Source organism: Jaculus jaculus, chromosome 8, assembly GCF_020740685.1.
Source record: "Jaculus jaculus isolate mJacJac1 chromosome 8, mJacJac1.mat.Y.cur, whole genome shotgun sequence".
Lineage (NCBI taxonomy): Eukaryota > Metazoa > Chordata > Mammalia > Rodentia > Dipodidae > Jaculus > Jaculus jaculus.
Genome location: NC_059109.1, coordinates 85,244,757 through 85,261,723, shown reverse-complemented (window position 1 = coordinate 85,261,723; position 16,967 = coordinate 85,244,757). Strand labels below are relative to the sequence as shown.

The following is a 16,967-nucleotide window of genomic DNA, read 5'->3' as shown; positions in this document are numbered from 1 at the left end:
TGTAGTCTGTTTTTGTTTCTTTTCTCTCCCTCTCTTTCTCTCTCTCTCTCTCTCTCTCTCTCTCTCTCTCTCTGTGTGTGTGTGTGTGTGTGTGTTTGTTTGCTTGCTGTAAGGTCTTACTCTAATGCATGCTAACCTAGAACTCACTCTGTAGCACAAGGCTGGCCTCAAACTCATTTCATTCCTACTGCCTCAGCCTTGTGAGTGCTGGGATTAAAGTTGTGTGCTACCACACCTTTAAAAATTAATTCACTTTTCTTGTTTTTTTTTTTTTCAAATTTTTATTAACAACTTTTATGATTATAAAAAATAATCCCATGGTAATACCCTCCCTTGCCCCACTTTCCCCTTTGAAACTCCATTCTCCATCATATCCCCTCCCCATCTCAATCAGTCTCTCTTCTATTTTGATCTCATGATCTCATGATCTCCTCTTACAATGGTCTTGTGTAGGTAGTGTCAGGTACTGTGAGGTCATGGATATCCAGGCCATTTTGTTCTGAGAGTAGCACGTTGTAAGGAGTCCTACCCTTCCTTTGTCTCTTAGATTCTTTCTGCCACCTTTTCTGCATTAGACTCTGAGCCTTGGAAGGTGTGATAGGAATATTACAGTACCGAGCACTCCGGTCACTTCTTTCCAGCACCATGATGCTTTCTGAGTCATCCCAAGGTCACTGCCATCTGAAAAGAGAAGATTCTCTGCCAAAAGTGAGAGTAACATTAATATAAGGGTATGAACATTAAGAGAAATGCTTACTGGTCAGTTTGATAAGCATAGTATGTACATTTAGCCAGACAGCAGCAGATGTTAAACACCTTGGGTTCATGACTACCCCTGTTTTAAGTTTTCAGTATCAAGGATATATTCCCTCCCATGGAGCAGGCCTGCAGTTCAATTAGAGGGCAGTTGGGTTCCACCATGACAGACATACCACTATTATACCCATTGGCTCATTTGGCCTGGCTGGCTAAATTGTTTTGGTTTTTTAAAGTATGGTCTCACTCTAGCCCAGACTGGCCTTGAACTCACAGCAGTTGTCTTCTGCTTTCCAAGTGCTGGGATTAAAGGCATGTGCCATCATTCCCAGCTAATTCACTTTATTTTATTTATTTTTATTTAGTCATATGAGAGAGACAGGAAGGAGGGAGAGAGAGAGGGTTGGGGAGAGAGAGAGAGAATAAGTATGCCAGGGCCTCTAGCCACTGCAAACATACTCCAGAAGTATGTACATCTGGAGGTATTGGGGAATGGAACTTGGGTCCTTAGGCTTCATAGGCAAACACCTTAACCACTAAGCCATATCTCTCCAGTCTTAATTCCATTTATTTTTAAGAATCTACAATACATACATTTTTTTTTCCCTGAAGTCTTGTCGTTTTCTTTTTGATTTTGTGATGTAGGATCTCCTTCTATCTCAGGCTGACCTAAAATGAAAACACAAGTACATCCAGCCCGTAATGGCACAGAGTAAACATTCCCACTGCACAAAGAAGACATTAGAAGGAAAGACTGGGCCAATGCAAGATCTATAACTAGCACACAAATATCAAGCATCTATAACCAGTGACAAAGTCTTTTGGGTTCCAATTCCACCCTTGATGTGGTCTGCTCACAACCTAGGGAAACTCCTTCTTGAGCTTGCAGCTCTCCTTGGCAGCTGTCCGTCCCATAGTCCTGATATCCTCATATTCCTTGGGTATCCATGATAACCCATGGTTCATCCTCATAGCTAGTGCAAAACAGTTGGACAGCCTTGGTCCATTTATTTATTTGTTTATTTTTAATTTATTTATTTATTTATTTATTTTTTTGGTTTTCTAAGGTAGGGTGTTACTCTAGTTCAGGCTGACCTGGAATTCACTGTATAATCTCAGAGTGGCCTCAGATTCTCAGTAATCCTCCTACCTCTGCCTCCTGAGTGGTGGGATTAAAGGTGTGCACCTCACCTGGCTCATTTACTTTATATAATTGTTTGATTTAAGAAAAATTTGCTGCTAGGTGTGGTGCACATTCCTCTGATCTCAGTATTCAGAAGTAGAAGTAGGAGAGTCACTGTGACTTTGAGGCAAGCTTGTGATTGCAGTGAGTTCCAGGTCACTCTGTGCTAGGGAGAGAGCCTACTTTGGGGGGAAAATAGTAAGCTTAATTGCACCTTAAGTCTAAAACCAGTCTCTGCCTGTATCTTCAGACTTTCTTGAAAGTTTTCTGTGATTAAAACGTCCACCTTTCATATCTTTTTGAGACAGACTGGCCTCAGACTTAGATTAAGTGCTGGTGCTGCAGGTGTGCCACTATGCTTGACTCTTTGTACTCAGTCTTCCTCCTTGTACTCTTTTTTTGTTTTAGTTTTTTTTCAGTTTGATAAGCATAGTATATATATTTAGCCAGACAGCAGCAGATGTTACATCCCTAGGGCTCATGACTACCCCTGTTTTAAGATTTCAGCATCAAGGATGTATTCCCTCCCATGGAGCGGGCCTCCAGTCCAATTAGAGGGCAGTTGGTTTCCACCATGATAGACGTGCCACTATTGCACCCATTGGCTAATTTAGCCTGGCTGGCTAATTAGAAGGCTTGCAGTGTCCACTGTTGAGTATCTTCACTGGTGATTTCTCTTTCTCCCATTGAACTGTATGTAGAGTGTCTTCTTCCAGCTTTCTGTCAGCTGGTCTACATGGAGGAGATGCAAGCAGGTGCTTTCAACCGCTGTGCCATCTCTCAAGCCCAGTGCCACATGTTATCTTGCAAGTTCCTCCTACTTAGTTTATCAGCCACTTTGCCCTTTGCCTGTATGTCTAAATTTAATAGCTGATTTAAACTACTAAACGCAGTGTTGGGCGATAGCTCAGTCGGTAAAGGGCTTGCCTTGCAAGCATGATGACCTGATGTGAAAATGCCCGGGTTTAGTGGTAAGTGCTTCTTTGAATCTGACACTTGCGAGGAGGAGACGGGTGGACGCATGGGGTTCACTGGCCAGCCGATGTAGCCTCATGGCGATTGACGAGTTCCAGGCCAATAGAGATGTCTCAAAAACAAAAGTGGATGACATTCCTGAGGAACAACATCTGAGGTTGTCTTATCCTCCAGCTCTGACATGCCTCCCTGTACTCTTGAGCTGACATTAAAGAGTTCCTTAGTTTTAAAATTGACAGTGTTAAAAAATTCAGGGTATTTTTCACCTCATTTTTTAGGAAGATCTTGGTGAGCATGTAGTTCAGGGTGATGCCCTTCCTGGACATGTGGGTACAGCATGCCTATTGTCATCTACCATTGCTGAGAGTGGGAAGAGCGCGGGCATCCTCACTCTTCCCATCATGAGCAGAATTTCCAGGAAAACCATAGGCAAAGTAAGAGGTAAGGTTAAGATAAAAATTTCATTAGCTTACATTATACATTTGAGAATGGTGAAGATTAAATTAACACATTAATTTTTTTAAAAAAATTATTGATCTATTTATGGGGGAGGCAGATAGAGAATGAGTGTGCCAGGATCATTAGCTACTACAAACTCCAGACACATGAGCCATTTTGTGTATCTGTCTTACATGGGTTCTGGGGAACTGAACCTGGGTCCTTTGGCTTTGCAGGCAAGCTCCTTAACTTCCATCTCTCTAGGTCCTACAATTAACTTTACATTTAGTATAATTTGAGGAGCATATTCATTGAATTTTCTGGATTTACTTTGAATCAATTTTGCCTTAATCCTTTTCTATTTTATGAGGATTAATAAAACTGTATTAAAAGTGCTATTTAAGTATTTCTGAGCTCATGATGACCCTTTAAATAGTTTTTATCTTTGTGTCTGTCCCCCCCCCCTTTTTTTTCTATGAAAGTTGACTTTATCATCATTAAGCCATTACCAGGATATAGCTGTTCTATGAAGTCTTCGTTTTCCAAGTACTGGAAGCCAAGGACACCATTGGATGTTGGACATCGAGGTGCAGGGAACTCAACAACAACTGCCCAGTAGGTTGAGTACTTGGATATGATTACCATTCTATAGCTTTTGCTTGATGAAATTAGAAGGTCAGATAATGCTGGTTTTATTTAATTTAATTTAATTAATTAATTTATTTATTTTATTTTTCAAAATAGGGTCTCTCAGTTCAGGCTGTCATGGAATTCACTATGTAGTCTCAGAGTCTCAGGTTGGCCTCGAATTCACAGTGATTCTCCTACTTCAGCCTTCTGAGTCCTGGGATTAAAGGCATGTGCCACCATACCTGGCAATAATTCCTTTTAAAAAAAAAATACTCTATTTTGGCCTGGAGAGATGGCTTAATGGTTAAGGCACTTGCCTGCAAGCCAAAAACCCAGTATAGTTCTCTAGGACCCATGTAATCCAGGTGCTGAAGGTGGAGCATGTGTCTGGAGTTCGTTCGCAGTGGCTAGAGGCCTGGCATGCCCACTCTTTCGTGCTCTCACTTTTGCTCTCTTTCTGCCTCTTTCTCTCTCAAGTAAATAAATAAAAATAAAAATACTCTATTTTATTTACTTAAGAGGAAGAGGCAAAGAGAGAGAGAATATGAATGGGCGCATTAGAGCCTTTGGCCACTGTAAACAAACTCCAGACACATGTACCACTTTAGCTTCTGGCTTTATTTGGGTATTGGGGAATTGAACCCTGGGTCCTTAGGCTTTACAGACAAGCGCCTTAACTTTTGAGCCATCTGTCCAACCCTGGTGATGCCTTTATTATTATCCTAAGACTTAAAATTGACAGTAGGGATTACCCTTTCTAGTGAGTCTTTTTATTTTATTTTGAACATTTTCAAATTGACAGCTTCTATAATTATAGACAGTAAACCATGATAATTCCCTCCCCTCTTCCACTGTCCCTTCATAAATCTACTGTCCATCATATGGAGTCTTTTTAATAATGTGCTAGCTAAATGGATAATGAGAAATATATTAAAAGTTGTAAGTCAGGAAAGAAAGCTTGATGCAGAAAGCTTTAGTGGAAATTTTTTGTCTGTCTTTATTTTATTATTACTATTTTTTTCCAGGTAGGGTCTCACTGTAACCTAGACTGACCTGGAACTCACTATGTAGACTCAGAGTGGTCTTGAACTCATGACACTCCTCCTACCTCTGCCTCCCAAATGCTGGGATTGAAGGCATGCACTACCACACCTGCCTAATTTATTTTAGTTTTTATTTGAGAGAGAGAGAGAAATTGAGAGAGAATGTGCACTAGGGTCTCTAGCCACTGTAAATGAATTCCTGCAAATGAAATCCAGACACATGCCACTTTGTGCATCTGGCTTTTGTTGGTACTAGGGAATTGAACCTGGGTTACAGGAAAGCACCTTTAACTGCTGAACAATCTCTCCAGCCCTGTGTCTGCCTTTTGTTTGTCTTTTAAGTTGTTCTCTTAAGGTCTCAATTTTTTTCATCTATAAAATGGAAAGTGCTCACCTTAGACCTCATCAGAAAGGTGCCTTTTCTCTCCTTAAGAGACACAGCTTCCAGCCTGGTGAAATTGTCTTTCCCTTCCTGTTTTGAACCTAGTTAATAATCAGTGCCATGGCTTATTGCTAAAGGATTTTTTTTTTTTTCTATCCCAGTCTGACCTGGAATTCACTGTGTAGTCTCAGGGTGGCCTTGAACTCACAGCGATCCTTCTACCTCTGCCTCCTGAGTGCTGGGATTAAAGATGTGCACTGCCCCTCCTTCTACCTCTGCCTCCTGAGTGCTGGGATTAAAGATGTGCACTGCCCCGCCCGGCTGCTATAGTACTTTTTAAACTCTGAATTGTGATGCGTGTGTATATGGTATGTGTATGCATGTGTGCACAGAGGTGCTGATGCCAGATGTTTGGAGAACATCTGCTGTCTTTCTCTTAGCACTCTTGCTGTATTTTTTCCTTTCAAGATGGGCTCTCATTGAACCTGGAGCTGTTATATTTTGGTCAGACTGGCTGACCAGTAAGTTCCAGTGATTCTCCTGTCTCTGCACTTTGTGGTGTGACCATGCCCAGTCTTTTACATAGATGATGGGGACAGTGCTCTGGTTCTCAGACGTGTGAAGCAAGTGCTATCCTATTTCCCAAGCCCCATACTATAGGCTTCCTACTGTAAAATTCCCCCCCCCCCCGCTCCTGTTTTAGCATGCTGTTAGGACTTGTCATTATGATATTTTAGGTCTATAATACAGTTTGCATTTAAATAAGAAGCACCCTTAGTCCCTAATCACAATGAGTTTTCTTCCTTTTCCTTCTTGTTCTTAGCCATATTTTCAAACATCTACCCTGTTTGTGTGTCAGTCTTTCTCTTTTCCCCCCATAGTTTGCCAGTATCGAATCATATCCACATAGCACATTACTGTGGCTGCTTCTTCATGCTGTTGAATAGTTTGGTTTCCTTATTCATCTCACTTGTCTCCAGGAAGAGAACTCCAAATGCCCAAGTGCAAGGAGTATATGTACACATATAGGACATGTCTACCTGTAGCTGGTAGAAATTGCTTGTGAAATAATTGCATATACCAGCCAGGAGTGTTCATAGTCATATTTTAGGGATAGCAAAACAGAGAATGTATATTCTTATCATGATTAAAAATATAATTGGCTTCTTTATGACATTTGTTTCCTTATTCCACGTTAACTATTTCTTATGTATTTCAGGCTGGCTAAAGTACAAGAAAATACCATTGCTTCTTTAAGAAATGCTGCTAGTCATGTGAGTAACCTTTCTTTTTTTTTTTTTAATATTTATTTATTTATTTGAGAGCGACAGACACAGAGAGAAAGACAGATAGAGGGAGAGAGAGAGAATGGGCATGCCAGGGCTTCCAGCCTCTGCAAACGAACTTCAGACGCCTGCGCCCCCTGTGCGTCTGGTTAACGTGCGACCTGGGGAACCGAGCCTCGAACCGGGGTCCTTAGGCTTCACAGGCAAGCGCTTAACCGCTAAGCCATCTCTCCAGCCCGAGTAACCTTTCTTTAAACAACGTTGGATTCTTGATGTAGAGACGTGGGGCTAAGGGCTGGAGAGATGGCTCAATAGTCAAGGTGCTTACCTGCAAAGCCTGAGGAGCCGTGTTCAACTCTCTAGGTCCCATGTAGCCAGTTGTGCAAGGTGGTGTGAGCATGCAAGGTCACACGGGTGCACAAGGTGGTGCATGTGTCTGGAGTTTGACTGCAGTGGCTGAAGGCCCTCATGTGCCAATTCTCTCTCCTCCCCCACCCCATTCTCTCTCATTAAAAAAGGAAAAGAATGAAAAGGCCAATCTGTTGGGCTTGCCTCAAAAAAAGGGAAGGGGAACTATTTATATTTATCCTTGTTCTGAGCCTTTCTCAGTGAAAGTAAAATATTTGGGGGGATTTATTTAGATCTCTGGTGAAAATTCAAGTGTAAAACAAAAAACCATAACCAATAATTTTAGGGGAAACTCACTATTTAGCCCAGTCAAACCCAAAGCTATCCTCTTGCCTTGAGCTCCCAAGTGCTACGACTGAGGGCTGTGAACCACCATGTCCATGTCCAGCTTACCATACTCTTGAGTTATTGGGAAAAGAGAAAGTGCCTACTAATGACTGATTTCACTTTGAAAATAAAGCTTATAGAAAGCTGTGATGGTAGTTATTTATAATACTTTAAGGTACACCAGTTTATATAAAAAAAATCATAGTGAAGCATATTATTTTGTACACCAAAAATAAAGTACCCTCTGCATACCAACTTGATTATGTTAAATTTCTTTTTTTTTTTTTAATTTTTATTTATTTATTTATTTGAGAGTGACAGACACAGGGAGAAAGACAGATAGAGGGAGAGAGAGAGAATGGGCGCGCCAGGGCTTCCAGCCTCTGCAAACGAACTCCAGACGCGTGCGCCCCCTTGTGCATCTGGCTAACGTGGGACCTGGGGAAGCGAGCCTCGAACCGGGGTCCTTAGGCTTCACAGGCAAGCGCTTAACCGCTAAGCCATCTCTCCAGCCCTAAATTTCTTATCTAATTATAAAGTATTAGGGTTTTTAAAAAACATTTTCATATATAAATATGTTGTATTTTGATCATATATATTCTTATTACTCTCTTAATCCACCTCCATCTGCACCCTTTCTTCCCACCACTTACCAGTGGCTACAGCCACTGACGAGAATGACTTCCCTTCCCCTAGCATTCATTAACTGCCATTAGCTCCTGAGGAGGGGTGGGGTGGGTCTCATGAGCCCCTCCTATCCATGGAAGAATATTGATTGGCCTTATCTTGTACAGGTAACCACAGCTGCTATGAGTTGACGAATGCACTGGTCTTCCATAACCTGTCTCCCACACTGTTCCCTGATTCTTAGAGGGAGAAATATAGATGTCTCATCTAGTGCTAAACACTCAGTACTCACTTGGCTTTTAGCACTCAGATTTTTGAATCTCTGCATTTGTTAACAACTGCATAAGGATGTTTCTCTGACCAAAGGTCAACAATGGTCTGTTGGGCAAAAACATAAATATTTAGATGGTAATTAGATAGGCATACCATAACCATTTGACCAAAACAACAGTAGTAACTATATCCCTGCCCCCTCCCCTGGGCCTATGACTTCCCCAGCTTTTGACTTTGTTTTCAATACAAGTCATGAATTCCTTTCTATGGAGCAGGCCTCAAAACCAGCTAGAAAGCAGTTGGTTACCTGATTACAGCCATGCCACTGTTAAACATCGTGACTGCCTGGTTCGTTGTGTAGTTCTTGGAGTCTATTAGTGGGTATGACTGACTTTCTCCTCCAGTAGCCTACAGAGGTGGTTTTGTTTTTGAGACAAGAGTCTTGCCTCAAATGCACCATCTTCCTGCTTTAGTCTCCCAAGTGCTAGGATTAGAATAATACCTAGTCAAAGCATTGGGCTAGAGTTTTAATTTTTAGAATTCCAGGTCAGCCTGGGCTAGAGAGAGACCCTAGCTCAAACTCTTCCCTCCCACCAAAAAGAAAAAGAAAGTCATAGAAGTTGCTGTTTTCTGCTTTAGAAATGATAGGAAGTCAGGCATCATAACCAGATGCTGGAGCTCTTTGCTCCTAGTCTGGATTGATGTACATTCCTACACTTCGGTCCGCATATGACTTAGAACCACCGCAGGGCTGGGCAGGCGTCTCTCTGTTCTTTGGCAGCAGTTCTGTGGACCACAGTCAGTTAGTAATGTGACATTTGTGTGTCAATTATCTTCCTGATCTGTATTTGGATTAATTCATAGGACAGATGGATGTGCTTTTACAATTGATGTTCTCAACTATAGTCCTTGTACTCCTTTTCATCTATATTTTGGCTTCCATATAGAAATTTGACATGTATATCATTATTGTTATCTGGGAGCAGAGTGAACACATCCCATAGCTATTGCTTCTTTTTTTCTAAATTTATTTAGCTATTTTTGTTTGGTTTTTTTTGAGGTAGGGTCTCACTCTAGTCCAGGCTGACCAGGAACTCACTCTGTAGTTGTAGGCTGGCCTCAGACTCACAGCATTCCTCCTACCTCTGCCTCTTGATTACTGGCATTAAAGGCGTGTACCACCATGCCTGGTCCATCTTTAATTCTCATTAACCCTCCTTCCACCCACTCTTTTCCTCCACCTTCTCCTCTGATCTCACTTAGTTAGACCAGTTCACTCCCAGTATCCTGCCCTTCTACTTACATATTTACTATACCCTCCCCTTAAAGCCTTCCCTTTTCCTCCCTCCCTCATGGGCCCTTTCTGGCTTCCTGGCCTCTACTGCTGACTTTGGAAACTAAGATTCACTTAAAAGAGAAAACATGCTGCATTTGACTTTCTAGGCCTGAGTTACCTCATGTGCTAAAATCTTTTTTAAATCCATCCATCCCATGTAATTTCTTATTTTCAACTTTCTTTAGAGTTGAATAAAACTCCATTTCCATAGCTATTTCTATTTTTATATTTACTTTCAAGCACACGGAGGGGGTAGAAAAAAAAGGGGGAGTAAGTGTGACAGAACTTCTTACCACCTGAAATGAATTCTAGACGTATGTGCCACTTTGTGTATCTGACTTTCCATGAGTACTGGGGAATCAAATCTGGCCTATCAGGCTTTGCAAGCAAATGTCTGTAACCAGTGAAGCATCTCTCTGCTCCTCCATAACCAGTTCTTTCCTTTTTTATTTATTTTCATTATTTTTTACAACTAACAACTTCCATGACTGTAAATAATATCCCATGGTATTTCCCTCCCTTCCCCCACTTTCCCCTTTGAAACTCCATTCTCCATCATATCCCTTCCCCCTCTCAATCAGTCTCTTCTTTTATTTTGATGTAATGATCTTTTCCTCCTATTATGACGGTCTTGTGTAGGTAGTGTCAGGCACAGTGAGGTCATGGATATCCAGGCCATCTTGTGTCTGGAGGAGCATGTTGTAAGGAGTCCTACCCTTCCTTTGGCTCTTACATTCTTTCCACCAATTCTTCCACAGTGAACCCTGAGCCTTGGAATGTGTGATAGAGATATTTCAGTACTGAGCACCCCTGTCACTTCTCAGCACCATGGTGCCTTCTGAGTCATCCCAAAGGTACTGCCATCTGAAAAGAGAAGGTTCTCTACCAAAAGTGAGAGTAGCATTAATACATAAGTATGAACATTAAGAGAAGTGTTTACTGGACAGTTTGATGACCATTGTTTATGCATAATCCAGACAGCAGAAGAAATTATACACCTAGGGTGCATGACTACCCCTGTTGTAGGTTTTCAGTATCAGGGATGTATTCCCTCCTATAGAGGGGGCTTCCAGTTGGTTTCCCCCATAACAGACATGCCACTATTGCACCTGTTGGCTCATTTGGCCTGGTGAGCAAATAGAAGGCTTGCAGTGATCACTGTGGAGTATCTTTGCTGGTGATTTCTTTCTCTCCCATTGAGCTATATGCAGTGTGGCTTTTTCCAGCTTTCTGTCAACTGGTCTAAATGGAGGAGATTTTCAGCTCACCTCCAGCAGGATTTCTCAGTGACTTTCCAGCCCAAGTATGTGCAGTCTTCATCAATAGGGTCTTACCATCTATTCCTGGTGGGAAACCAAGGGCCTCAGCAATAGCCTATAATGTTTTAGGGCAACAGGGACCTCCCTGGTCAACAACTCACTGGAAGGCATCCTACCCCTGGCACTGAAAATGCTCTGGTAACAGTCTATGACTCCTGAGTGTTCCATTTTCCAAAAAGGTAAATTTCCATATGAATTATGTATATCCTCTTGGATTTTGATTAGCCCTCCCTCCATCTTTCCTTTACTCAGTCTCTTCCCTTGACCTCACTTAGGCCATTTCACTCCCATTAATCTGTTCTACTTACATATATACAGTTCCATCCTCTTAAGTACCCCTTCCTTTTCTATTCTCTTTTCTAGCTTACTGGCCTCTGCTACTGAGTTTTCTTCCTACTCACACAGAAGTCCAATCATTTGTAGCTAAGATCCACATATGAGAGTGAACATGCGACTTTTGACTTTCTGGGCCTGGGTTACCTCACTTAGTATAATCCTTTCCAGATCCATCCATTTTCCTGCAAATTTCATAACTTCATTTTTCTTTACCTCTGAGTAGAACCCCATTGAATAAATGTGTTATATCTTCATTATCCACTCATCAGTTGAGGAACATCTTGGCTGGTTCCATTTCCTAGCTATTGTGAATAGAGCAGCAATAAACATGGCTGAGCAAGTATCTCTAAGGTAGTGAGATGAGTCCTTAGAATGTATGCTCAGGAGTGGTATAGCTGGGTCATATGGTAGATCTATTTTTAGATGTCTCAGGAACCTCCACACTGATTTCCACAGTGGCTGGACCAGATTGCATTCCCACCAACAGTATAGAAGAGTTCCTCTTTATCCACATCCTCACCAGCATTTATGGTCATTTGTTTCATGATGGTAGCCAATCTGACAGGAGTGAGATGGACTCTCAACATAGTTTTAATCCGCATTTCCCAATGGCTATGGATGTAGAACTTTTTTTTAGATGTTTATATGCCATCTGTATTTCTTTTGAGAACTCATACCATAGCCCATTTTTTAATTGAGTTGTTTGATTTCTTATGTATTAATTTTTTGAGTTGTTTGTATATTCTGGATATGAATCCTCTGTCAGATGTATAGCTGGCAAAGATGTTCTCCCATTCTGTAGTTTGCCTTTTTGCTCTATTCACAGTGTCCTTTGCCATACAAAATCTTTATAATTTCCTGAGATCCTAGCAGTTAATATGTAGTTTTATTGCCTGAGCAATTGGGGTTGTATTAAGAAAGTCTTTGCCAAGACCAATATGTTGAAGGGTTTCCCCCACTTTTTCCTCTAGCTGTTTCAGAGTTTCAGGTCTGATGTTAAGGTCTTTAATCCATTTGGACTTAATTCTTATGCATGGAGAGAAAGAAGAATCTATTTTCATCCTTTTGCAGATAACGTATCTAATTTTCCCAGCACCATTTGCTGAAGAGGCTGTCTTTTTTCCAATGCTTATTTTTGGCATTTTTATCGAATACCAGGTGTCTGTAGCTACCCAGGCTTACATCTAGATCCTCTATTCTGTTCCATTGATCTACATGTCTGTTTTTGTGCCAGTACCATGCTGTTTTTGTTACTGTGGCTCTGTAGTATAGGTTAAAATCAAGTATGGTTATACCAGCAGCCTTTATTTTTGTTGCTGAAAATTGTTTCAGGTATTCGAGATTTTTTTGTACTTTCAAATGAGTTTTTGGAATGTTTTTTCTATTTGCATGAAGATTGCCACTGGAATTTTGATAGGGATTACATTAAATGTATAGATTACTTTTGGTAAGATTGCCATTTTCACAATATTGATCCTTCCGATCCAAGAACAAGGGATGTTTTTCCATTTCCTAGTGTCTTCTGCAATTTCTTGTTTGAGTGTTGTAAAGTTTTCATTGTAGAGGTCTTCACTTCCTTGGTTAGGTTTATAATCCAAGGTACTTTATTTTTTTATGCAAGTGGGAGTGGGAGTGATTCGCTGAATTCATCCTTTGGGTGTCTGTTGTTAGCATATAGGAAGGCTACTGGTTTCTGAGTGTTTATTTTGTATCCTGCTACATGGCTAAAAGTATTTATCAGCTCTATCAGTTTGCTGGTAGAGTCTTTAGGGTCCTTTATATACAGAATCATGTCATCTATGTCAAATAATGATAACTTTACTTCTTCCTCTCTAATTTGTATCCCTTTTATGTGTGTCTCTTGCCTTATTGCTAAGGGTACGACTTCTAGTACTATATTAAATAAAAGTGGGTACAGTGGACACCTTTGTCTTGTTCCTTAATTTAGTGGAAAAGCTTCAAGTTTTTCTCCATTTAGTAATATGTTGGCTGTAGACTTGTCCTTTATTATATTGAGATATGATCCTTCTATTCCCAGTCTCAGTAGGACTTTTATCATCAAGGGATGTTGGATATTGTCAAATGCTTTTGCTCCATCTAATGAGGTGATCATGTGGTATAACATATTATATTTATCGATTTCCGTATGTTGAACCATTCCTGCATCTCTGGGATAAAGCCTGTTTTGTCAGAGTGAATGATCTCTCTCATATATCCTTGTATTCTGTTTGCCAATATTTTGTTGAGAATTTTTGCATCTATGTTCATGAGAGAGATTGGTCTGTAATTTTCTTTTATTGTTCTATCTTTGCCTGGTTTTGTTAGCCGGGTGATGCTGACTTTGTAGAAGTTTGGTATGATTCCTTCTTTTTCTATTTTATGGAAAAGTTTAAGAAGCAATGGTATTAGTTCTTTCACGAAGGTCTGGTAAAATTCCCCAATGAATCCATCTGGGGCTGGACTTTTTTTAGTTGGGAGATTTTTTTTTTTAATTACTACTTGGATCTCCATTCTTGTTATAGGTCTATTTAAGTGGTTAATCTCATCTTGATTTAATTTAGGTAGGTCATATAAATCAAGGAAATCATCCATTTCTTTCAGATTTTCAAACTTAGAGGATATGTTTTTATAGTATGTCCATATGATTTTTTGAATTTCTCTGATATCTGTTGTGATGTTGCCTTTTTCCTCTCTAATTTTATTAATTTGTGTGTCTTCTCTCTTTCTTTTGGTCAGATTTGCTAAGGGTTTATCAATCTTGTTTATCCTTTCAAAGAAACAACTCTTTGTTTCGTTGTGTTCTCATTATCATTTGATTTTATGAATTTTTTGAATTCCTTCTTGATTCCTTCATTTACCCAATCATCATTTAGTAGTGTATTATTTAGTTGCCATGATTTTGTTTATGCTATATGGCTTTTTTTTTTTTTTTTTTTTTTTGCTCTTGTTTGTAGTTTGATCCCATTGTGATCAGATAGAGTGCAAGGGATTATTTCAGTTTTCCATATTTGTTTAAGATTAGCTTTGTGTCCTAATATGCAGTCTATTTTAGAGAATGCTCCATGTGCTACTGAAAGGAATGTGTATTCTGCAGCATTTGGATGTAATGTCCTGTATATATCTGTTAGGTTCATTTCTTCTATGAACTCATTTAGTCCAGATGCCTCTCTGTTTAGTTTCTCCCGGAATGATATGTCAATTGATGAGAGTGGGGTGTTAAAGTCACCCACTACCACTGTGTTTGGTGTTATCTGTGACCTTAGTTCTAATAGCTTTTGTTTGAAGATGGGAGTCCCCATGTTAGGTGCATATATGTTTACGATTGTAATGTACTCCTTTTGGAATGTACCTTGAAAAAATGTAAAGTGACCGTCCTTATCTCTTCTAACTAATGTTAGACTGAAGTCTACTTTGTCAGATATTAGGATAGCAATTCCTGCTTGTTATCTAGGCACATTTGCTTGAAACACCATTTTGCAACCTTTCACCCTAAGATAGTGTCCATCGTTTGTAGAAAGGTGCATTTCTTGAAGGCAACAATTTAAAAGGATCATGCTTTTTAACCCAATCTGTATATACCTCTGAATGCCTTTTGGCTGGGGCATTGGGGCTTTTGATATTAAGAGTTATTATTGAAAGGTATTTATTTTTGCCATTTTTCTTCTTTTGTAGTTTTTCCAGTTTTAACTTTGCTGTCTTGTATTAACTGGTATTTGAGTATGGTTTGTTTTTTTCCAAGTTCCTTATATGTGTGCTTTTCATTCTCTTCAGCATGGAGGACCCTGTCAAGTATTTTCTGTACAGCTGGTCTTGTCTTCAAATATTCCTTTAGTCTGCTAAAGGGAAGAGAAAGGAAGGGAGGAGGATACTTAATAGGTTGATATTGTATATATGTAATTACAATGATTGTAATGGCAAGGTAATATGATGGAGAATGGAATTTCAAATGGGAAAGTGTGGGGGTGGGGGGGGGGAATTACCATGGGATATATTTTATAATCATGGAAAATGTTAATAAAAATTAAAAAATAAAAAAAAACAAAATAAAAAATATTCCTTTAGTCTGCTTTTGTTGTGGAATGTTCTTACTTCTCCATCTATTTGAATGGATAGCTTTGCAGGATAAAGTAATCTTGATTGACAGTTGTTATCCTGCAAAACTTGAAATACATCCTTTCAAGCCCTTCTGGCTTTTAACGTTTGTGTTGAGTTATCTGTTGTGATCCAAATGGGCTTGCCTTTGTATATGATTTAATTTTTCTCTCCAACTGCTTTCAATATATTTTCTTTGGTTTGTATGTTTGGTAATTTAATTGTAATATGGCGAGGCAAGGTTGTTTTCAGGATTTGTCTGTTTGGTGTTCTAAAGTCTTCCTGCATTGGCATCTCTTTCCCAAATTGGGGGAAGTTTTCTTCTAGGATTTGTTGAAAAAGCCTACTATGCCTTTGGAGTGAAATTCTTCTCCTATTATTCCTTGAATGTTTATATTAGATCTTTTTATAGTGTCCCAAATATCTTGAAATTACCATTTATACTTTCCTATTAGTTTGTTTCCTATTAGTTTTTCTCTTTGTTGGACTCTTAGATCTGCCACCTGGTCTTCTAGTTTAGATATTCTGTCCTCTCCTTCAATCATTCTCCTGGTGAGATTTTCTACAGTTTTTAATTTCATTGACTGTGTTCTTCATTTCTACTAATTCCTACTGGGTTTTCTTTATTTCTGTTTCCTTATTTATGTCTTGTATTGATCTCCTTATCTCATTAAATTGGTATCCTGTGTTGTTTTTCATTTCCTCATTGACTTCTTTGAACATATTTATAAATTCACTTGAACTCTTTCTCAGTCATTTCCTCTAAATCAGTGTCACTGGAGGTCATTTCTGATGTTTTAATACTATTTGGTGGGTTTATATTGTCTTGATTTTTATTGTTTCTTATGTTATAATGTATATGTTTTTGCATCTTGGATTTTTTTAATGCTTGGATTTTCTAATTACCTGCAGTGTTATTATATGTATCAATCAATCTGATGTTATATATCTTCAGGGTAGGAACTTAAGGTGCTCGGTGTGGCTCTTAAGACTCTTAGTGTATCTACCGAAGTGACCCTAGTTGTTGCGTTTGCCTGCTAAGAGAATATTCAAGTAGGCTGAGTGGATCAAACTACAGGCAGATTCTAAAATTTAACTAAACGATGTACACATTCAATGAAAAACAGCACAGGTATTTATGTAAGAGTAGGTATTATGACAACCAGATCCTTTAACAAAGTCACTGCCCCTTAGGATGTATGTTGCCCCACACCCTTAATCTGTCAACTAGGAGGCTAAGATTTCTGGTCTGTTGAGGGTTCCAAGTCAATTTGTGACCAAGTGAGACCCTTCCCTAATAAACAACAGAAGAGTAAACAAAGCATTATAAATCATTCAGCAGCAAATGACAAGCCCCAAATATAGCTTATTTAAGAATGGCAGATCCGACCATCCATCAGGTTTCTGTGACATGGAAGGTAAAATTAGCACTTCTGATTAAAGTTTATACACCAGGCTTACTTGGTGGGTACTGACCTGCTGTAATCCCAGTTACCTTTTGGGATTGTTTTGGTCTCAGTTATGGTGTGCTTTTGCTTGGTTACCTCTTTTTTACA

The 16,967-nt window shown here is 39.5% G+C and overlaps 1 protein-coding gene across 3 annotated transcripts in view; it reads left to right on the top strand.

The window, feature by feature from the left end:
• Gpcpd1 (glycerophosphocholine phosphodiesterase 1) overlaps positions 1-16,967 on the top strand; it is a 97,134-nt gene that overhangs the window by 44,016 nt on the left and 36,151 nt on the right. For all 3 annotated transcript variants that reach the window (XM_045156440.1, XM_045156439.1, XM_045156441.1), the window contains 3 exons: positions 3,193-3,355; positions 3,835-3,967; positions 6,627-6,681. In XM_045156440.1, the coding sequence (XP_045012375.1) occupies positions 3,193-3,355; positions 3,835-3,967; positions 6,627-6,681 (351 nt within the window). The remainder of the gene's footprint in view (positions 1-3,192; positions 3,356-3,834; positions 3,968-6,626; positions 6,682-16,967) is intronic.